The sequence below is a fragment of the Leopardus geoffroyi genome, chromosome D1, assembly GCF_018350155.1.
Source record: "Leopardus geoffroyi isolate Oge1 chromosome D1, O.geoffroyi_Oge1_pat1.0, whole genome shotgun sequence".
Classification (NCBI taxonomy): Eukaryota; Metazoa; Chordata; class Mammalia; order Carnivora; family Felidae; genus Leopardus; species Leopardus geoffroyi.
This window is the reverse complement of record NC_059329.1, coordinates 84,853,967-84,875,868: the sequence shown is the minus strand read 5'-3', so window position 1 is coordinate 84,875,868 and position 21,902 is coordinate 84,853,967. Positions and strand designations below refer to the sequence as shown.

At 37.3% G+C, this 21,902-nt stretch overlaps 1 protein-coding gene across 1 annotated transcript; it reads right to left on the bottom strand.

Moving 5' to 3' along the window:
• Positions 1–4,809: 4,809 nt before the first annotated feature.
• LOC123601531 (ADP ribosylation factor like GTPase 14 effector protein) lies at positions 4,810–21,901 on the bottom strand. The gene is made up of 4 exons (XM_045484840.1): positions 21,779–21,901; positions 11,471–11,970; positions 9,727–9,854; positions 4,810–8,650 (listed from the first exon to the last, which is right to left on the bottom strand). Exons 2-4 carry the CDS (start codon positions 11,891–11,893, stop codon positions 8,422–8,424), a joined length of 780 nt encoding a protein of 259 aa, XP_045340796.1. The 5' UTR covers positions 11,894–11,970; positions 21,779–21,901; the 3' UTR covers positions 4,810–8,421.
• Position 21,902: the final 1 nt, after the last annotated feature.

The window sequence follows — 21,902 nt, the reverse complement described above, 5'->3', positions numbered from 1 at the left end:
ACTTAATAGTCAATCGTGGGGAAAAAGTGCAAATGACGGGCCCATGTTAACTGAAAAGTACAGGATTGACTTCAGATGTAACTGGATCCAGGTACCCAAATCCTGTCTGTCTGTCTTGGTCTGTGGCTTCTGCTTTTACCTATCCTGCTTTCATTCTAAGGCACATTCTTCTTGAGTGGTGTCCAGATTAACCACCAATAGGTCCAGTCCTAAATCTGTAAGATTAGAAACTGTCATTGAAAAATGAGTATCTCTTGTTCTCTAGTCCCAGCAAAGCTGATGTTTATTGGCTTTGATTGGCTCAGTTAGTCACTAACTGAAACAGTCACTAAATTTGGGGAGATGCTGCACTCTCAAAGGCCAGGACTTGGTGATGTGCCCACCCCTGGAACCACCAAGTGAGGTCAATGCCACCTAAACAACATGGGCTGAGAGTATAAAGGCGGTTATTCCAAGACAAATTTCAGTACTAACACCAAAAGGGGGAATTGATACTAAGCATGCAAAACACTATTGAGCTTTAACCAGGGTGGTGAAGACAAAATAAAAATGAACAGGGAAAAAAAAAAAAAAAATCAAAGCAGATTCAAGAATGTTCCAAGGAGGAACCAAATGGTTTTGACAATATGAATAGAAGAAAGGGGTAAAAAATGTGCCATATATTCATGGACTTACCTAAGGTAGGATACAGGAAAAAAAAAAAAAATCTAATGAAGGGATTATATTCTGATTTAGAGTCAGGGCCTTTCTGGGAAACAATTTGGAATAGACTTACTAGGTTATTGTATTAGCCAGGGTTCTCCAGAGAAATAAAAGAGGGTGTGTGTATAGAGACACACACACAAACACACGCACACACACAGATTTTTTAAGGAATTGGCTCACATGATTGCTGGGCTGGTAAACCCAAAATCTGTAGGTGATCTGGGCACCTAGAGAAGACATGATGATGCAGCTCAAGTCTGAAGGCAGTCCAGAGGCAGAATTTGTTCTTCTTTGAGGTTCATCAATCTTTTTAAGGCCTTCAATTGATTGGATGATGCCCACTCACATTATGGAAGGTCATCTGCTTAATTAAAAGTCTACTGATGTATATGTTAATCACATCTAAAAAACACCTTCTCAGTATCTAGAGTAATGTTTCACCAAAAACTGGATACCCTTGCCTGACCAAGTTGACACAGAAAATCAAACATCCCAGTCACCCACTTGAATTCTGAATGACCTCCATATTGAGCCAGAAGGGAGTTGGCCTCCCAATGGCTCAGGCCAAACCCCAGACCAATTAAATCAAATACTTGGGGCTGAGGCCAGGTAAGGTATTTTTTCTGATGTTCCACAGGTTGTTTCCATGTGCAACCAAGGTTCAGGACCATGCCCTGTAGAGCAGTGATTCTCCAAGCATGGCTTCCAGACTAGCCATTTCAACCTCATCTGCAAACTTGATAGAAATGCGAATTTGTTGTCCCTACTCCAGACCTACTAAATCATAAACTGTTGGTTCCACCCTGGGCCTGCAGACTGTGGTTTAACAAGCCCTCCAGGTGATCCTGATGCATGATCAAATTTGCACTGGTCTAGAGTTCCACAACACAATGCTAACAAGCACAGGACCCTAACACTATACCTTCACTCTCTTTTTTCTTAGTTAGCAGGGCAGGTCTGTTAGTAAGCCTCTTTGGGTGAAAGAACTCATTAAGGCTCATTAAGGTTTGCTTAAGTAATAGAGTATTTTTTGCAAGGATCTGTATGAATATAAAGGAATCAACTGTGTGGCCAGGTTTCATTGATAGTGGGTAATTTCAAGATACAACAGATGTACTAATCTGACAGCAGCTCTGGAGACTCAATGACAGCTTCAAGAGCTCTTGCCTCCCAAGTGTGTAGGTCTAGAACCCTAACGTGCCTTAGCTATTCTGCCATTTCAACTCTCTTTCTACAAACCTCTGAATTCTTTCTCCTGTATCTTGTCTAAATTTCTGAAATAGGAGCGCTGGGGTGGCTCAGTCAGTTAAGCGTCTGTTTTGGCTCAGGTCGTGATCTTGTAGTTTGTGGGTTTGAGCCCCGCGTCACGATCTGTGCTGACAGTTTAGAGCCTGGAGCCTGTTTCAGATTGTGTCTCCCTCTCCCTTTGCTCCTCCCCTGCTCACACTCTTTCTCTCAAAAGTAAATAAATATTAAAACAAATTTTATTTCTGAAATAATCTGATAGGCTCAGTTAATCTCTTTCATCGCTTGGTGATGTTTCCTTTAATATTTGCCCAACGCGTAAGCTTTGCTAGCCTAATTGGCTTTCCTTGGGTCAGGTCTCTTACGAAGCCCAACCAGTTGGGAACAGGGGAAAGCAAAATGCAGAGTAAGAATCTCCTAGGGCCATTTCTCTTAAAAGGTCTGAGGATCCTCCTAACATGAGTTTGTGGGTTATGTCACACAGTGGAAAGCTTGGTCTGTCAGGGATGTTTAGCTGTTCTCTCTTAAATCTATATGTAGTTCTTTGACAAAAAAAGGTATCAAGGACAAATTAAGCATTCAACTATAACTCTTTGGAGATGAGTTGGAAACTTTTACTGACAAACTTTGGGAATGTTTTCCTTTCAATATTTGCTATAGGGAAGTCTTTCTGTGACCAAATTTAGAAATGCCATGAGCCGTAGTATTTTGGAAAATAATCTTATTTGCACGCACCAGTTTGTAGGGCCTATATTTTATGCAGAAATGCTCTTTGCAGTCTCCTTCACTAAGGCATAAATGACTAAAGTTTATTGGTATTTTCTAAAACCTTATTTACCAAAAAGGAAAAAAAAAAAAAAAAAAAAAAAGCTCAAGTGATAGTTTTCTCCAGATCATCAGATTGGCCCTCCAGGTTCTCTTTTAATAACTGATCTGATTTCACTATACTAAGCTGAACTGAAATACAGGAAAGTCCAATCCAAAACGAAAGGCTTCCCCTTTGGGGTAGACATGAGTTTGTTATTTACAAACCTTAATGATGCCACAGTTCACTGAACGTCCCTGAATCATTTTACCTCTTAATGCCAAAATTAAATTTGTACTTCACCCAGATCTTTGTAGAACCCATTTACATGGTACTGGGATTGACACTATTACTTTAGCTTATGCCACCAAATAACAAATTGAATTAAAAAATTGTAATGTTTATTTTTTAAGAGAGCACGACAGAGCATGAGCAGGGGAGGAGCAGAGAGGGAGGGAAACACAGAATCTGAAGCAGGCTCCAGGCTCTGAGCTGTTAGCACAGAGCCTGACACAGGGATCAAACTCAATGAACCATGAGATCATGACCTGAGCCAAAGTCCGATGCTTAACCGACTGAGCCACCAGGCGTCCCACAAATTCAATTTTAAAAGTAACTGTAAGTAAATACTACTTTGAAGTCCAGATCATAAACTTGGGCTACCAGAATATAATTAAAACTAAAGTTTAATTTGGGTTGATCAAACTGATTGGTAACTGATTATTGGTAACAAAGGGATACTTAACAGAGATAGTATTTCTGTTTTGATTGTTTCAGGTCTCCTTTTATAGGCCATACTCTTCATGAAGTTCTCTCAAAAGGACAAAGATCCTGCAATTTGACCTGTGTCTAGTTTTTACACTATTTAAGAAAAATGTGCCCTCACCTCAAAATGTGTCTTTGAAAAGTATCATCCAAGTTTACAATGAAAATCATGAGCCAAACTTTTGTGTTTTCATGCATTATCTGTTGAAGTTGGGACTATTGGAAGGTTTTGGACATCCTAGCAATGTTTGTAAGCATTATACTTTTAGTATGCCCATTTATTTCAAAATTACAGATGGGGGAGCCTGGGTGGCTCAGTCGGTTAAGTGACCAACTTCAGCTCAGGTCATGATCTCATGGTTTGTGAGTTCGAGCCCCGCATCTGGCTCTGTGCTGACAGCTCAGAGCCTGGAGCCTGCTTCGGATTCTGTGTCTCCCTCTCTCTCTGCCCCTCTGCTGTTCACGCTCTATCTCCATCTCTCTCTCTCAAAAATAAACATTAAAAAAAAAACAAAAAAAAAACACAGATGAAGATTATGGCAACTCCTTAATAAAACATTTGTTTGCTTGTAGATTAATACGAAATGAGAAAATTGAAGTTTTTAAATCATTGTTTCACAAAGACATTTATCCCTCATGGTTTCAAGGGGAAAAAATTTAATATGGCTAGTTGTGCCACTGATAGGACTGTAATTAAATACTTTTAAATTGCACTTAAAGATGCAGTATTACTAACCCAACTCAGTTAATAATGTTTTACCAGGTAAATCTCCTTTATCTCCTAGAAGTTAGAGTATCTTGGTAAAACTAGTCAATCCTCACAACTGTGCCATTGCAAATAATCTATAAATTGGGGTATATATTCTACAGGAGTTTATTATGCTTTTCAAACTAAGTGTTCAGTGAAGCATTTGATGGTTTTTCAGTAAATAAAAACCATTATTTTCCCAAGTCTCTCCACTTTATAAAAATAAGTGAGGGGTGCCTGGCTGGCTCAGTCGGAAGAGCATTGTAACTCTTGATCTCAGGGTAGTGAGTTTGAGGCCCATACTGGGTGTAGAGATTACTTAAATAAACCTTAAATAAATAAATGAAACCCAGAAGTGCCTATGCATATTTTCATATCCTGACTCATATTCCTGAAAAAAGAAATCTGGTTGACTACTATTGGGTGAGACCTAAGAATGCTACAAAGAGAAACCATTCTACTCCCAGGGTTCTTTAAAATATTCCACTTTAGTGTAACTACCAGTGTTCACAGTTTAATTTAAAAGTGAAGAGATTAAGCATTTAGTAGCAGCAGAGTTTATTTACATCAAGATACCAGCAGATGTCAGCAAAAACTAAGGCAGTGCCATATGACTTTGTACAAGGGTATTCCTAATGTCGACAGAAAATCTCTAATTACCAAAGTGCAGTCCATTTAAGACCCCTTGGTTTCATACAGTGTTACGTGACCCAGGAGGGGTGGGGCTGAGAGGCCGCAGCAGAATCTGCCTTTTCAGGGCAGCAACAGCTCTTTCAAAGAACTGACTGCTCAGATTTTGTCCACCAAAACCCACCTATAACACTGTATAGCAAACTAAACCACGCTTCAGACAGCCATCCCCATTTAAAAAAAAAAAAAAAAAAAAAAGAAAACATGTTTTGGTTTACAGAACACTCATATTACCTAGGTTCTCTGATACAGATTCAGGGGTTCTGAACGTGGGAGTACTTGAGAGGACACAAATGCATTTCTCTGGAGAATTCTGTCAGATGGTAGAACAGCTTGTTATACAGACATAGATATAATATTAAAAAAATACAAGAATCTCATGAATAATATTTCAAAGGTAACTATTTTCTTATGCTTATAAAAGAAATAGAAAAAAGATTACATGGGATGCCATTTATTTCAAATATATAAATGCACTTTTTAACATTTGTGACCAACACTGTGTAAGACCAATGTTTATAGCCTTACATCAACTTCTTAAGCAGGACCCATATACAGCAGAAGTGTTCTTATCACTTTTATTTTTGCCTTTTAGACTAATAGTATTCTAAAATAATTTTAGCCACCATGAACCATACTTATGGAAAATATAAAAAGAATTCAGATTATTTCATTGTATTCTGTATTTCTGTAATTCTACAGTAAAAAATAGTAAGTGAACTCATGACGTAATTTTCCCAAAACACAGCTTTTATTGTAGCAGACTAAATTAGATATACCTCTCTCTGTAAACATTTTGCATGCTCACTAAAAGTCTGGTCTTCTACATAGGCATAATGAACAAATATAAGCAAAATTATTATAGAAATTTATCCCTGAAACAAGTTAAATATTAGCATCTTTGAAAAATAACACAGAAATAGTCTAAGGACGGTTGAAATATAAACAGTTTGAATTTTTAAGTCATTTATTCTGTTGAAAATATATTCCTGTTTTAAACAAAAAAAAAATCTAAGATTTATTTATTTATTAATGTTTGTTTATTTTTTGAGAGAGAGACAGAGCACAAGTAGGGGAGGAGCAGAGGGAAAAGGAAACAGAATCTGAAGCAGGCTCCAGGTGGGGCTGGAACCCACAAATGACCTGAGCTGAAGTCTGATGCTTAACCGACTGAGCCACCCAGGCGCCCCAGAAAAGCTTAAGCAATATAGTAAATCATACTTACTTAGAACCAAAAAAAAACCCAAACCAAAACAAAACAAAAAAAACCAACAAACAAAAAAACAAAACATTGGTAGCAATGCAATTAAGGTCTAATGAACCCAGAAGTTCAGATAAAATTAGAAGTCTCTGTATCCTCTATAACAAAATATTTCCTTAATTCAGAAAAACACCCAAAAAACTAGCATCTAATTTAAGTATATAAAGCCAAAATATTCTTTTTGCCAGTGCTCTGTTGAAATCTGAATTAAAGACTTGATACTGATTATACTTCTGATAACTAGGTCAGTGGACAATTATAACTTAATGACAATACCATGGTTCAAAATGGCATTCCATCAAAGTAAAACCTGTTAAACAGATACCAAAGTATACAGAAATAAAAAATAAACCTCCACTGGTCAATCCAATCAAATTGGCTGCATAAATTTCACTTAAATGACTTAAAATGTATCTGAAACTACTAAAAGCTTATCTAGTTAAACTAAAGTACTACAACTTAGGGAAAACAAAGCAAAAGCCTAGTTTAGTGGCAATGCCCTAGCTGATAAAGTATTTTAGACAGGGAGCTGCTTGAAAAAGGAGCAGAGAAGTTATCATCCACTCTCATTCTCCAAAGAGCACCCATACGAATTCCATACAGAACCAGTACATCAAGATTCAAGCAATTTCCAATTTAATTTATACTGTCTCTACCACTGTTTGTCCACTTTTTTTTCCTTTTCATTACTAACTGCCTTAAAGCCTTTTTTTTTTTTTTAGCCCTTTTGATCCTAATCACCACCTTATAAAACTTTAATAACATAGACACCATGTATCCCTGTTTCTGTATTGTATGAATATCCATGCTTTATACATAGTTAAGATCTTTGCCACCAGGAACAAATTTTCACCAAGAATGTACGGCTAAACAATGAAAGGTTTACAATGCTAAAACTTTTTTTTAAGGGTAAGTAGTGAGAAGACTTTTAGCACTTAGATATGTAGATTATTTCCAAAATAGTTTTAACACTCAACCACCTAGTTTTATTGAAATTAACTTTTCCTGAAGTAGGCACTGTTCTCAGCTACAGTCCTTGGCTTGCACAGTAGTGCTGGACCATAAAAATGACCATTCGTAGCAACCTTAATAATCAATGGGGAAAATGTTCTGTGACCTCCAAAAACCCATCAAAATATTAAAAACTCTTGTTAGAAATGTAAAGGAAAATGAAAACACTGTAAAAAAAAGGTATTTTAGTACACTGTAATTGAAAAACATTGGAAACACTGAGAATTAAAGCATTATTCCGTTGCAAAAAACTAATCAAGAGCGGTTTGAACAGTGCTTGCTTTTTTGCTAACTTAAGATACAAAGTAGGCTATACCATTGCAGATACTTAAGTTTGGATCTGCTTCTACCATTTTCTCATTTGTGCTTTCAATGTTGTAAAATTGCTGTAATTTCCTTTAACGTGAAGTTTTTTACTATCACTTCCTCTGGGATATATTCAAGCTTTTCATCACAGCCTATTTCCCTATTTACATTGCTCCCCCTAGCATCCCCCCCGCCCCCCGCAAGCTTCCTCTAGCTGCATACTGAGGCTCTAGAGAAACAGCAGCATCAACCTTCCCATAAGTGATTTCTTCTACAACTCCATCTACGTTCAATGCATATCTCACATCTAGCATGATCATTTTTCATTTCTTCACTGCTCTTTTATCTTTGGTGGCCAGTTATTTTGATGATCCACTTTTGGAAAATGTCACATGGGTGACAAGGAGACAGCACAACCACATGCTTTGCTGTCTAGGAGTGGACTGAATGACAGATGTGCGGTAACCAACCACTAGAGGGGTCTGAGTGAAGGTCACGGATGGACTGGTCACTGATGAGGAGGCACATCTGTTACATAATGACTTAGGGACAAAGAGCCAGCAGGGAAGTTTGTACTTCACATAACTACCCACGGTATATACCATGGAACTGAAATGTGAACTGTGCTAATGGAGGACTGCCTTTACCTACTTGTTGACATTGGCCTGGGCAGGCTTAAAGCTGACTGCTGAGTAAAAGCCCATATAAACTGACATCAAATAATAAATCTTAAAGCACCCTAACTGCAAAACTAATGCATAATGAGTGCATGCTGAGGTGGTTTTCAAATTGTCATCATTTGGCAGTCAACTTTAGAATGCATCTGAGAGTGACAGAGTTTTAGAAATAGAGATGGGATCTTTTCCCATAATTTGATACCACAAATTATCCAGCATGTTTGTTATGAATGATTTCCCCTCCTTCGATTTCGATTTGCTCATATAGCCACTTGCGGTCACAGCGGCATTCAGCTCCGCATTTGGTGGAACCACAGGCAGGACAAGCATAGAAACATCCTAAACAGTCTTCATCGAGGCAGTCACAGAGGTCCATTCCACTGAAAATCAGCAGGCCCTGGCTATCATAGACCTTACTCTTTGCTGGTATCACTTGTCTGTAAAAGAAAACACAAGATGAATGACACTTCACAAAGACATTATTTTTGAATAAATGAAAAAAAGGTAAAAAAAAAAAAAAAAAAAAAAAAGGAAGCAAGTAAAATATTTTGAATTAGGGATGAAGTCCTGCAAAACTGGTACATAACTTACCAGACTCAAGCCTACTCTATAATTACTAGTAATGAACTATGTGAGAAGAGACCTCATTCTAAAGTGTTGAGACAAATCCAAAGAGCCTGAAAATGCCTCTAGAAGTCCATTTAAAAGTCAACTCAGTAAAGGAATGGACCAGAACTATTTCCAAAAAAATATTATTTCTGTGAAAAATATTTTCCCCTTCCCTTAACAACAACAACAACAACAACAACAACAACAACAACAACAACAAAGAATGGCTGCTTAATAATGGTACATTTTGTTGGTTACCAATCTCTATTACCCTATTGGTTTTATACTGCAATTAATCTGTTTCTTGTTCTTTAACGGACTCGAGCAAATCTGGCCTAAAAACACTTAAATGACTCATTGGAAAATCTTAACAGATGGAATAAATGGCATAAGTAGAAAATAATTCTGAATGATTACACTAACATTTCTTTGTCAACCTGTGTTTTAGAAATGTTCAGTTTAAAAAGTCATATTCTAAACAATTTACTTTTTTCATTCGTTCTGTTGACTATACCATAACTGTTTCTATTTTAGACATGTAAAAAATAAAAAGCAACCTTGAATTTTCATAAGATTTACTTTTTAGCTGCCACCCATAGAAGGGTGATATACCAATTACATAATACCAATACTTTTCAAAAAACTGTTTTAAATATGTTTGAATTTTAGTTCTCATGCCAAAAATGTTAACCTGTTCACTTCATTGACACTTCCTTAGAAATAAATTTTTAGAGCTGAAAGAGACGCCTTCATTTTATATGCAGCCCTTGGAGATTCCTACTAATTGCAGATTATCCAGTTTAAAATATCTACCCCAAAAATTCAAAACTCCAGAGAAAGATGTGAAACAATAACAGACAGACGCAGCAAACTAACAAAGGTCTTCAGGGAACACACAGCCTACCTGTCAGAACCAGCGGTTGCATTTTTTGTGAGCCTTCTTTTTTCTCTTTTACCAGTTTCTGGAGCAAATTCAGTTTGTTTTCCTGGGTTTGCAAATTGCAATGACCTCAAAGCTTTAGCAGTTCTTCCCTGAATAAAGGTAAACAAATTATCAACTCAAATCTTGACAACAGACCATGAATACATTAATATTTAACTTAATGTTAACCCTGATTACTCCTTAACCTGAAGGACAGTCTGGAATTCACAAAAAAGAAGAAAAAGGTTTTAGAACCCAAGTGCAATGAAATTTACACAGCCCTAGACAATATTCAAAGTTTAACTTTGGTTAACTTATTTATAATATTTCCATTACCTAATTTTAGTCTCTGGCCTATTAGAAGGGGCGATAGGCCTGCTGAAAACTGCTATGGCTTCTGTCAATATGGGAGAAAAGGCAAAAAAAAAACCCCTGCTGTACAACCCAATGGGATAAAACTGAGTTTCCTGGGTGCCTGGCTGGCTTGGTTGGTGGAGCGAGCAACTATTGATTTCAGGTTGTGGGTTCAAGCCCACACTGGGTGTAGAGATTACTTTAAAAATGTAACAAAAAAGAAAAACAAAAACTGAGGCTCCTAATATCATCTTGAGTCCTTAAGAAAAGATTCTATTATTGTATACATAGTTAAAAGCAGAGAGATAATAATGGTTTCAAGTCCTGAAACAGTATTATCATCTTTTTAAAAAGCATTGGTAAAACAAAATTTTGATGGTTGAGGATTTAAGTTTGTTATCTGGGGAAAAAGCAATTTATGTGATATATTACACAGAGCAACAAATAAATGGAATGGAGAAGACATCTATAGTGACAGGTGCAAGTACCTAGTATGAACTGCAAGGTAACACTGGGTCCTGGAGATATGCCTTTGAGGGGAGAACAAAAGGGAAGTATTACATATAATTTAAAATTTTAATTATCTTTTAATTTGGTTTATTAATATAATGAAAAGAGGGAATTGAGAAAAATATCCCAGCAGCAAGAATTATAAATTGGTTATAAATAGAAATTTTGAGAAGTGCTCCTTTGATATACTTGTCTTTGTTCTACACCCAAAGATAGCTTTATGAAATCTCGGTTTTTTTTCTGATGTAGTTAAATAATCTGAATGTAGGCATATGAATAAGGGAGAGTTATAAATATTTAGTATTTACAATGTAAAAATGTATGCTTTTTGACCATAGGGAGCACTAAAATTAGCCTGATCATATCAAATAAGAATTCAGAGCTAAAAGCAAAAGAAATCCAAAGAACAGTATTAACGCCAAAGAAGAAAGAAAGGTTGAAGAAACAATTATTGGAAGTGATTTTTCTGGTGTTCGTTTTAAAGCAGTAATTTTCAAGGGGAATTCATTGTGCTATACAGATCCTCACTGGCTGGCATGTCCCATTGAGTTACTTTGGTATTAGAAAAGAAGCTAAGATAATAACTAGATTCTGGCTTTACCAGAATGTTCTAAAAGCCACTCCTGACATCTTAGCCCTAGGAGTTACAGCTTGAGTCTTGGGCATAGTATGTTATTCCTTTCTCAAGCCTGGTTTATCATCCAGTCTAGGTACATGGGAATATTTAGAAAATCATTTACTTTCACCTCCCCAACTTTAATTTACAATTAGTATCATAATAATATAAATGATTTCTTTATAGTTCAACAAAACCCCACACTGTAGAAGTAACACAGGAGACAAAAATGGCTGCCATACATACATCTGAATCAGGTTTTCTTCTCTGCCGATCTTCAGAATCAACATCCACACTTCCATTGATTATCTGTGTACATTTTGGACAAAGCTTCCACCCAGGTACAAGCTGTCTTCCAAATTTTGCACTCAGAAAAGTGGCATCATCTAAGTCAATTACATGCAAATTTTTTTTGGCTAGTTTTTTGTGTATGTTAAATGGGTCACAACATGACTTCTGCAAATCCTCAAATCTGTCAATGTAAATTTTCGCATGATGGAAGCAAATGGTATTGTTCCCAGAAAGTGTCATTCCAGTTCTAAGTTGAAGTAAAAGCATATCATTTGATGACAGTTCTTGCAAAGTCTTGAAACCCGTGTGACGAGTATAGTAGGTTTTATGGCACTCATTCGTGGTACGGAGTTGGACTCCAACTGAACATGGATCCATCACTCTTGATTCCAGCAAATTTCCCTTGTTAGATTTTGTCTACAGATCTCTCTCAAGTAGGTCATGTGCTGATTGCCCTAGAGAAAAAATTGAAGAGTCAGATTTGTGCTGCAAACTTTTTATCTGGGAAACTGAAAAAGCATTTGCTGAAATTCAACACCTATTTAAAAGAAAGAAACTCTTCATAAGTGAGGAATAGAATGGCATTTACCAAAAGCCTACAATAAACATCAGATATGCAGGACTTTTATGGAGAAAATTATGAAACAGACAAAAAAGTTATCCTAAATGAATGTAGAAATTAATCATGGGAACTCTGACCAAAGTATATAAATTCTCCAGGAATTTATCTATAAATTCAATACTATTCCAATAAAAATCCCAGTAGGTATTCCACTCATTCCACCTTGGAATTTAGCATTTGGTTTATTTGGAAGAGTAAAAATCCAAGACAGTCAAGATAGTCTTGAAGGAAAACAAAGTAATATATTTATTTGCTATAAAGCTATTATAATTAAATCTGTGGTAGCAGTACAGTATAGACAAATAGATCCAAGAAACGATAAGGGTTTGGTGTGACATATGACACATGATTTTATATAATCAGTGTTATAGGGTATTACACCTTAATGGGGAAAATATTAAAATATTAGGGATAACCAGATAACCACATGGAAATAGACTAAGATCTCTTTCTCACAAACAAAAATCAATTCCTGATGGATTAAATAATCAAACAAGAAAAGAAAAACTATACAAATGTTTAAAAGAAAACATAGACGGGGTGCCCGGATGGCTCAGTGGGTTAAGTGTCCAGCTCTCGGTTTTGGCTCAGGTAATGCTTTCATAATCTTGGGATTCTCCCTCTCCCTCTGTCTTTCCCCTCCCCTCCCCTCCTCACGTTCCCTGTCTCTCTCAAAAATAAATAAGTAAACATTTAAAGCAAGCAAGCAAGCATAGAAGACTTTGTGACATTGGGAGAAGAATTTCTCAAACAAGAAAGCACATACCAAAGGAAAAGATGGATATATCTGATTATACATCAAAATTAAACATTTCCTTATAACTCTAAAGGAGGAAAAACAGCCACACTTGAAAGGTATGGTTAGGATTATTATCCCAAATATACAAAAAAACAACAACATATCCTGACTTCTATAAATCAATTAGAAAATGACAAGGAACCCATTAGAAAACTAAAAAACATACAGATAGGCAATTCACAGAGGAAGAGAACAAAATAGCCAAGAAATGCATGCAAAGATGTACAGCCTTTACTGATGTCAAAAAAAAAAAAAAAAAAAAAAAAGCAAATTAAATACCATTTCTCAAACATTTGCATGGCAAAATTTTAAAATCTGATAACCTGGTGCTGGTTAAATTGTGGCCAACTCTTACATGCTCCTTATACACTGGTAGAAATGTAAATTGCAATGGCTTTAGAGCATTTTTGGCAATTTTTGGCAAAATTAAAGAAGTCCACATCCCAGGACCTTGCACTTTCAGCTCTAGATGTCCATGCCAGAAAAATCTATGTCCCACATGAGCACAAGGACTTTGTACATTACATATACAAGGACTTTGAGCATTTATTGTCTTTGACAGTGAAAAGTTGGAAAGAACCTAATTTTAGGAATGAGACACCGTGAGTTACTCAACAGGGACTCCTACAGGTCAGGTAAGATGACTAACCTACAGGAATTCTATGAATCAACATAGATAAATCTCAAGGACAATCTTAGGTGAAAAAGTTGTAAAAGGACACATACCATTTATTTAAAATTTTAAACACACAAAAAAGAGTGTACATGGTTTATGGATAAAAATATGAATCATGATAAAATATATATATCAGATTAAGAAATGCCAAATTTGGGGCACTTAGGTGGCTCAGTGGGTTAAACAACCTGCGACTCTTGATTTCAGCTCAGGTCTTGATCCAAAGTTCATGAGATGGAGCCCCACATTGGGCTCTGTGCTGATAGGGCAGAGCCTGCTTGGGATTCTCCCTCCTCCTCTCTCTCTCTGCCCTTCCCCTGGGCACACGTCCAAATGTGTGGGCTTTCTCTAAGTATAAAGAATTAAAAAAAAAAAAAAAAAAAGAAATACAAATTTGTGGTATACATACTTCTAAGGAGGAAGGAACCTTTTTAAAGATATTTATGGAATATAAAACTTGGTGGCATTTACACACGTTTCATTTTCTGTACTATTTGAAAATTTCATAAATATTTTTCAAAGCAAATACAAAACCTTAGTTGAATTCTTAAGAAAAATTTCAACAAATACAAGTCACTAGGAAAAATATATGTGAGGGGCGCCTGGGTGGCTTAGTCAATGGGGCATCTGACTTCAGCCTGGGTCATGATCTCAGAGTTGGTGAGTTGGAGTCCTGCATTGGGATCTGTGCTGACGGTGGAGACTGCTTCGGATCCTCTCTCTCCCTCTCTCTCTGCCCCTCTCCAGCTTGTGCACTCTTTTTCTCTCTCAAAAATAAATAATATTAAAAAAAGTAAAAACATTAAAAAATATATATGTGAATCACTGAAATCTGGATGGTGGCAGAGTGCTGAAAAATCTAGGATCCTGCAGTTTTGCAAGTGCTTTTATAAATTTTGCTCCAAAAAAAAAAATCGTTAGAAAGCTTACTTTGCCATGTTTTCTGTAGAGAAAAACCATATACAAAGAAACCATATGCAAAGAAAACACCATATACAAAGAGGACTCTGGTCTCATGTTAACAAAAAATGGTGACTATGCATCTGTTTTCAGTTAAAATACTAAATTTAAAAAGTTAAAAAATAGAATACAATTTAAAGTTCAAAATGTCACTGAACATTTTAACTTATGATGTTTTTAAAAGCTAGTTAATGGGGCGCCTGGGTGGCGCAGTCGGTTAAGCGTCTGACTTCAGCCAGGTCACGATCTCGCCGTCTGTGAGTTCGAGCCCCGCGTCAGGCTCTGGGCTGATGGCTCAGAGCCTGGAGCCTGTTTCCGATTCTGTATCTCCCTCTCTCTCTGCCCCTCCCCCATTCATGCTCTGTCTCTCTCTGTCCCAAAAAATAAAATAAACGTTGAAAAAAAAAAAAAAAAAAAGCTAGTTAAGGTGGAGCATATTTATATATTTTTTATCCTATTTTAACCAACTTTTAAAATTTAACTTCCAAGTAATGGTACCAATTATATCAGACAAAATGGCTTGTATTATACAAGCAGATTTCTTTTAACAGAAATGTGGATTAAAATAAATTAAGGAGTGGAAAAGAGGAAGCCAGAGATATGATTATAAAACTACAAACTAGGCTGTACTGTACTTTAAGAGATATGGGACACAAATCTGGCTCTGAACTTTCTTAACAGTCAACACAAAGAAAAAAACTTGACCCGCACATTATGGAAACTGCTATTGTTTAATGTCTTATTAATGCTCGATTCTTTATATCTGTAGGTACTATACCCAATCTGTAGCCACTAATCTGTGATTTTTCGAACATAAAATTATTTCTTAGCAAACACTTGCCTCACCCTAACCGTATTTGACAGGAAAAGCATCCTGTGACTTAGAAAATTCATTTTGGAAATTCTGTCTACAGAATTAATACATTTTTACCCACTAGGGAATTCTTTTCCTTGGCTACTGGGGCATCTGTTCCTTTACTTTCCTTTTATCTTGTCTAAATTACGACATGGTTCACTAGAGTTTATTAGCAAGACTGCTAGTTGTGCCAGCGTACTTATTTCTAAATGATCTCTCTCGGAAACTTGGAAATATGATTAACTCATATTAAACCACTTTTTAATGTTTATTATTCATTTTGAGAGAGAGACAGAGAGAGAGAATGCACAAGCAGGGCAGGAGCAGAGAGAGAGAGAGAGAGAGAGAGAGAGAGAAAGAAAGTGGGGGGGGAATCTGAAGCAGGCTCCATGCTGTCAGCGCAGAGCCTGACATGAGGCTCAAACTCACCAACCATGAGATCATGACCTGAGCCAAACAAAGAAGGATGCTTAATCCACCGAGTCACCCAGGCAGCCCCACCTTTTTCTAAGTATTTGCTTGGAAATTCCACAATACCATAAATTCTTTTATTAATCTTAAACTACTATGAACCTGAACTCTTAGTTGGAAAGCATAGACTTAAATGTGTTTTTAATTCAATGTAGCCATGACCCTCTCAGTCCTTGAAAACATCCTCTACTGGTAAACAGGTGCTTCCAACTATTTTGAGCTTTTGGCACACTTTTGAGTACTATAATTTTTGGAGGAACACTTGCAGGAATTACACTGCTGTGCAATACCATTTTCTAAGCAGCTATCCCTCTGGTGTCACTGTTAGGGTAGATTTACTATTAGACTGGCCAATTAAACATGAATTCTAGATAACATACATATATTTTAAGTATATCCCAAATATCGCTAAAAAGTAATTTGTTGTTTGTCTGAAATTCAAATTTAACTGGGCATGCTGTATTTTTATTTGTTAAATTTGGCAACCTCATTTTTTGCATCTTCCTGGAAGTAGAAATGTTTCTTTGGTACCAGCTTCACATTATGCACCACTTCTCACTTGTTGCTAAAAGAAAGATGAACTTCCCATGAACAAATTATAGGACATGCTCAGTTTAAAATTAAAACGTCCTATCAGATAGAAGATAAACTGCAACTCACGGTAAAAAAATAAATTTTACACACTGATTAAAACTCAATGGCACAACTGTACCACTCATTTAAAACTGTCATGGTAGGGGCACCTGGGTGACTCGGTTAGGTGTCCAACTTTGGCTCAGGTCATGATCTCATGGTTCATGAGTTTGAGCCCCACGTTGGGCTCTGTGCTGACAGCTCAGAGTCTGGAGGCTGCTTTGGATTCTGTGTCTCCCTCTCTCTCTGCCCCTCCCCTGCTCATGCTGTCTCTCTCTCTCTCTCAAAAAAATAAACATTAAAAAAAAAGTTAAAACTGTCAAGGTAAAAGTGTATATACCTGTGTCAGTAAAGTTTTACTGCTTGAAGTCTTACATAAGTTACCTTCCTGATCTACAATTAGGCAGTTTTTTCATGTGTTGCTAAAGAAAAGTCAGGCTAACTCAAGGAGCACAAAATTTCGGCCGTGACCTTAAGTGGTTATTGCCTGTCTTCTAAAAATTACAGCCTCTAGCTGGTCCTCCACTGTTGTAGTACCCGATGTCTTTATTTGTCTTTCCTCCCTAAGCTAAAATTCTGCTGTACAGCTCTTTGCATCTATTTCCCAGCAACTGTTTCTTTTGCTCGTTTTGGTCTATGTTGTGGCAATGTGGCCCACAAATCATATTTATTCTTTTCTTCCAGTGACAGTCCAGTAGTTCCATGTTGCTCCCTTTACCTACAGCATGATGTAATGTTCTCCAGTAACGATTAATCGAACACCTTCCTTAATTAACATAATCAGAAATGCACTACTATTTACTGTCTACGAACCGGTACTGGCATCAGCTGGGAATGAATTAGAAAAGAGGAATCTCAGTAAGGACCCTAGACCTACTGAATCAGAATCTATACTAAAACAAACAAACAAACAAACAAAACAACAAAAGACCCCCAGGTGACATGTAAGCATACTACTTTGAGATCCAGATCCACTGCTTCAGGTAATTCAATTAAGAGAATATTAACCAAGCATCTTCCATATTTATAAAGCATATTAAAAAAAAAAAAAAAAAAGGAAGATCCACACCCAAACATGAACTTATCTTTCAGGAAGTCTAACATTTAGGGAAGACTATGAGGGGAGTGGAGTCATAAATTTGATAAAACCGATATATATATGAGAAATATATGCATTATTGAAAGCACAGAGATCAGGGTTTTCACATTCTGTGTCTTCCACTGCCTTTCAGCTATTTTTCAACTGACAACTGTAGATAATGTATAATGGATAGCAATGCAAATCCAATTCTTGTCTATAGTCTTGTAAATTCTAATGGTGGCTCAATGGACTGCTTGGCCCACTGTGGAAGACCGTTTGCCTCCATTTGCTCATTTCAATAGTCCTGATCAATAAATATGTCTGTTCTTTTGTCATTTGAATTGGTTACAACATAGTTCCCTCATTAATAAGGTAAACAAAAATCATGTGTTTATAATTTTATAAATGTGTAACAGTCATGATTTTACTTCCACCCCCTTTTTTGGTGGAAAATTCTTTTAAACGTAGTGAGAGATTAATTACCTCCAATCATTTTAAACAGTATATCTACTATGCCTCTTGAAAGGAAAAAAAAAAGTCTTGCTTTTATTTTTCACTTTAATTTTTTTAAACTTTCTTTATTTTGAGAGAGAGAGAGAGAGAACACAACTGGGGGAGGGGCAGAGAGAGGGAGAGACAGAATTCCAAGTAGGCTCCTCACCATTAGCACAGAGCCCAGTGCGGGGCTCAAACCCATGAACGGTGAGATCATGACCTGAGCTGAAATCAAGAGTCCGATGCTTAACTGACTGAGCCACCTAGGTGCCCCAAAAAGTCCTGTTTTTAATCGGATAAGATGAAAGCCAAAAACAAACAAAAAACCCTAAATGTGTTCATTTAGGCCTGATTAATTCAGTTCTTTTCCCCTACCTTTTGGTAAGATTTCACTCTGATACAAACGAGATCCAGGTCTTCAAATACTTTTAAACTGTACTTTGTGATGTAGGTTTTACAAATACTAACAGTTAATTCCTGAAGGATCAATGGGTCTCCTAAGGCCTTCCTGTAGAGAGATTTGGATGAATTTTATTTGTACACTCATTTTCCATTTCAAATAGCCTTTTGAGAAGTTGAATTTTACCTGAGGCCTGTGTTTCTGGTTCTTCAAGAGTCATGGTTAAGGAAATCCTCCCACTACTCTCTTTATGGCTTCTATAAGACTCTGAGGATACACCCTTGTCTACCTGAGACTAGGACAAAGGTCGTCCAAACTCCTAATCTTTGCCTCATTTACAAATTTGTGAATCTTAACTGCATGTTAAAACTGACAGTTAGAACAAAAATGTTTGTTAGTCATATTTTAAGTTTCTCTTCTTCCCCCGGGTCCCTGAACTTTGGATCACGGAGATCTGTTGTAGCATCAGTTTACTCTTCCCTGGAGATGCTGGTAGATCTTTTGGTCGGAGAATTCTCTCTACTGCAATAGTTCCTTTCCCCTATTGTCATACCTTTCAAATAAAGTCTTTCCTTACTAACTCTGGATTTTTTTTATTTGAAAAATCCCCAAAAACTTTTTGCATTTTGGACTTTCTGTTGCTTTAGGGTTGCCAACACTTTATTCAGTGCCTAAATATAGTATGTTTTGTGATTCTAAAATTAACATTTAATATTCTTACAGCAATACTAGAAGAGTCAAGAAACAATGAAATAAGTGTAGAACAGATTAGACCCCTTCTACCACCTTAGGTAGTAAACAAAATTATTTTCTCCTTGTATGATCTTATGATTTGAACACTGCAAGCTCAAAAAACACGTTTTTTTTCTTAAATTGAGGTATAATTTACATATAACATTATTGGTTTCAGGTGTACAAGGTAAAGGTCTGATATTTTGCACATATTGTGAAAGATCACCACAGTAAGTCTAGTTAACATCTATCACCACACAGTTACACTTTTTTTCTTGTGAGAACTTTTAAGATTTACTTCCTAAGCAACTTTCCAATATGCAATACAGTGTTGTTAACTATAGGCACCATGCCGTACATCACATCCCCATTACTTATTTATTTATTTTATACCTGGAAGTTTGTACCTTTTGACCCCCTTCTCCCATTTTGCCGACCCCCTACCTCTGGCAACCACCAATCTATTGTTTATCTATGAGTTGATTTTTAAAAAAGATTTATTTAAAATTTATACATATATATATATTTAGATTCTATGGAACAAGCTTTTAAGCATTATCACTTGCTATCCATTACAAAACTCTACAATAGGCAGGTTAAACACAGCTGAGTGAGCTCACACAAGGAAATGACTCCAGCAAGCTTTCCTGAGTCTTAAGATTCAGGCCCAATAAAAAAAAAGATAAAGAGAAGTTAAAACCAAAATATAGTCAAAGTATCACTTAAAATATTTGGTGCCTGTAGTTACTAAGTGTGAGGTATAGCACCAAGCACAAACATCATCTTGTTTATCTTTACAACAGTGAGATAAATACTATCATCCCCATTTACAGGTGAAGAAACTGAGGCTTAGAGCTCCAGTTACCAAGCCTAGCACAGAGCCTGTAATAACATTCAAGTTCTTGCTAAATGAATAAAACCAAAAAAAACCCCACAAAAATTAATTTTACTTTTATATGAAGAATCTCTCTTAATTAGGTCCTAATGATTTATTCTAGGTTTATCTAACATCTTCCCCTCAGATTTTCTTATTGCTTTGTCTAGTATAGTTTCAGATCATTTTTGGAACAATTTAGCAAACCTTCAGGCTTCCAAACCCCATTCGCAATTTGTCTCTAGTCTTCTAGCCCTTAAAGGCCAAAGAAAACTGAAGTGGAATTTCAGCAATGGAGAGACTGCTTCTAGACCAAGAAGAGTAAATAAAGCTCTTGGTTCTACCTGATTCTGGATGTGGCCCAAATTGTCAAAAAATACTTAACACTCCAGTTGTTGAGTAGGTGATTGTGAAACCGAACTCTGAATCATTCTGTTGAAAATACTTTCATCTCTTCCTAGAAGATAAGAGTCTGGACTCTCTAGCATGGCATTACTTGTTCAAATGCCACATACTCCAGGCCAAACGACACTGCCTGCAAAGTTCTTTTACACTTTACGACTCCTGCGTGGAAAGCCAATGGCCCTTTCTGTGCCAGGCAATGCTAACTTATCCTTCAGGGCAGTACCAGTCTCTAAACCTATCTGGTGTGCCTTACCGAAGTACTATTATTATAGGTCCTTCTTCCTCTGTGTCTGCAGAGCAATCTCATGGTGCAATAAAACTTTTGCTCTATTCTCAGCTGTTGGAAGGCAGGAGCATTATGGTTTTATTTTCTGCATCACCCAAAGGCAAAAGAGGAACATCCGGGACTTCCCTTTTCATAGCACTCATCACAGGGTTTTTTTTTTTTTTTTTGGTTTTTTTTTTTGATGTTGTTGTTGTTAGTTTTTCAATAATATATTAAGCTCTGTGAGGACAAGGAATGAACCAGTTCCTGTTTACAGCTGTAGCTTCTTTAGCATAATACTGGCACTAAGTAATCACTTAACGTCTTTTGAATACATGTTCCCTGTTCAGAAACTGCCACATGTCACATCAAGAAGGATGGATCTCTCCAAATCAGGGTGACTAGGTCCCCAGGATGCTGCAATTATTCCCACTCCAACAGCATGATGGTCACATGCATAACGCCCCTAGGTGACAGTCACATCATGTGTCAAGCTACCAAATACATCCAATGAACACTTCCTATGTTCATGCTACTGGGATGGAAAAATGAATACTGATCGGCCTCCAGCCTCAATCAGCTAGGGCTGGGAGGATGCTCATTAAAAAATGAAAACGAACAGGCAGCGATACAGGATGTGGACGAGATTCAGGGCCATAATATCCCTCATGTACATAGTATAAGCCTAAATCATAGCTTTGAGGGCTCCAGGTCTCCCGAAAAGGGGCGACAACCCGCGGAGGAGACAGATGCACCGGAAACTATGCTGGGCCCTGACACAAGGGGCCGCAGAAGAACTGGGGGCGTCGGAGCCACAGCAGCGTAGCCGGCTGCAGGAGGCCCAAGCCGGAAGCTGAAATCCGTTTCATGTGCCGGGGTCTCCTCTCCCACCTCTCCTTAGGGACTTCCGTGAACCGGCCCGGGCCCCCCTCCCACCCAAGGACCCGTCTCCTCACTCCCGCCCTTCCCAGAGCCTCCCCCGGGCCCCTTCCACCTTAGCTCGAGCTCTCCCCGGCCGAGGTTGGGCTGGCACCCGCTTTCACGTAGAGCCGACTTGGCGGCCAGCTCTTCCTCTCTTCCCCGTCCTACCACTGAGAGGACGGCTGGCAAGGGCTAGA

Excerpts from the sequence above, each read along its gene's own strand:
- LOC123601531 (XM_045484840.1), bottom strand. The coding sequence starts at position 11,893 with ATGGATCCATGTTCAGTTGGAGTCCAACTCCGTACCACGAATGAGTGC. Across the intron at positions 9,855-11,470 it reads GAAGAAAACCTGATTCAGAT|GGAAGAACTGCTAAAGCTTT; the intron begins GTATGTATGGCA and ends ACCTTTATTCAG. Across the intron at positions 8,651-9,726 it reads GCAACCGCTGGTTCTGACAG|ACAAGTGATACCAGCAAAGA; the intron begins GTAGGCTGTGTG and ends TTTCTTTTACAG.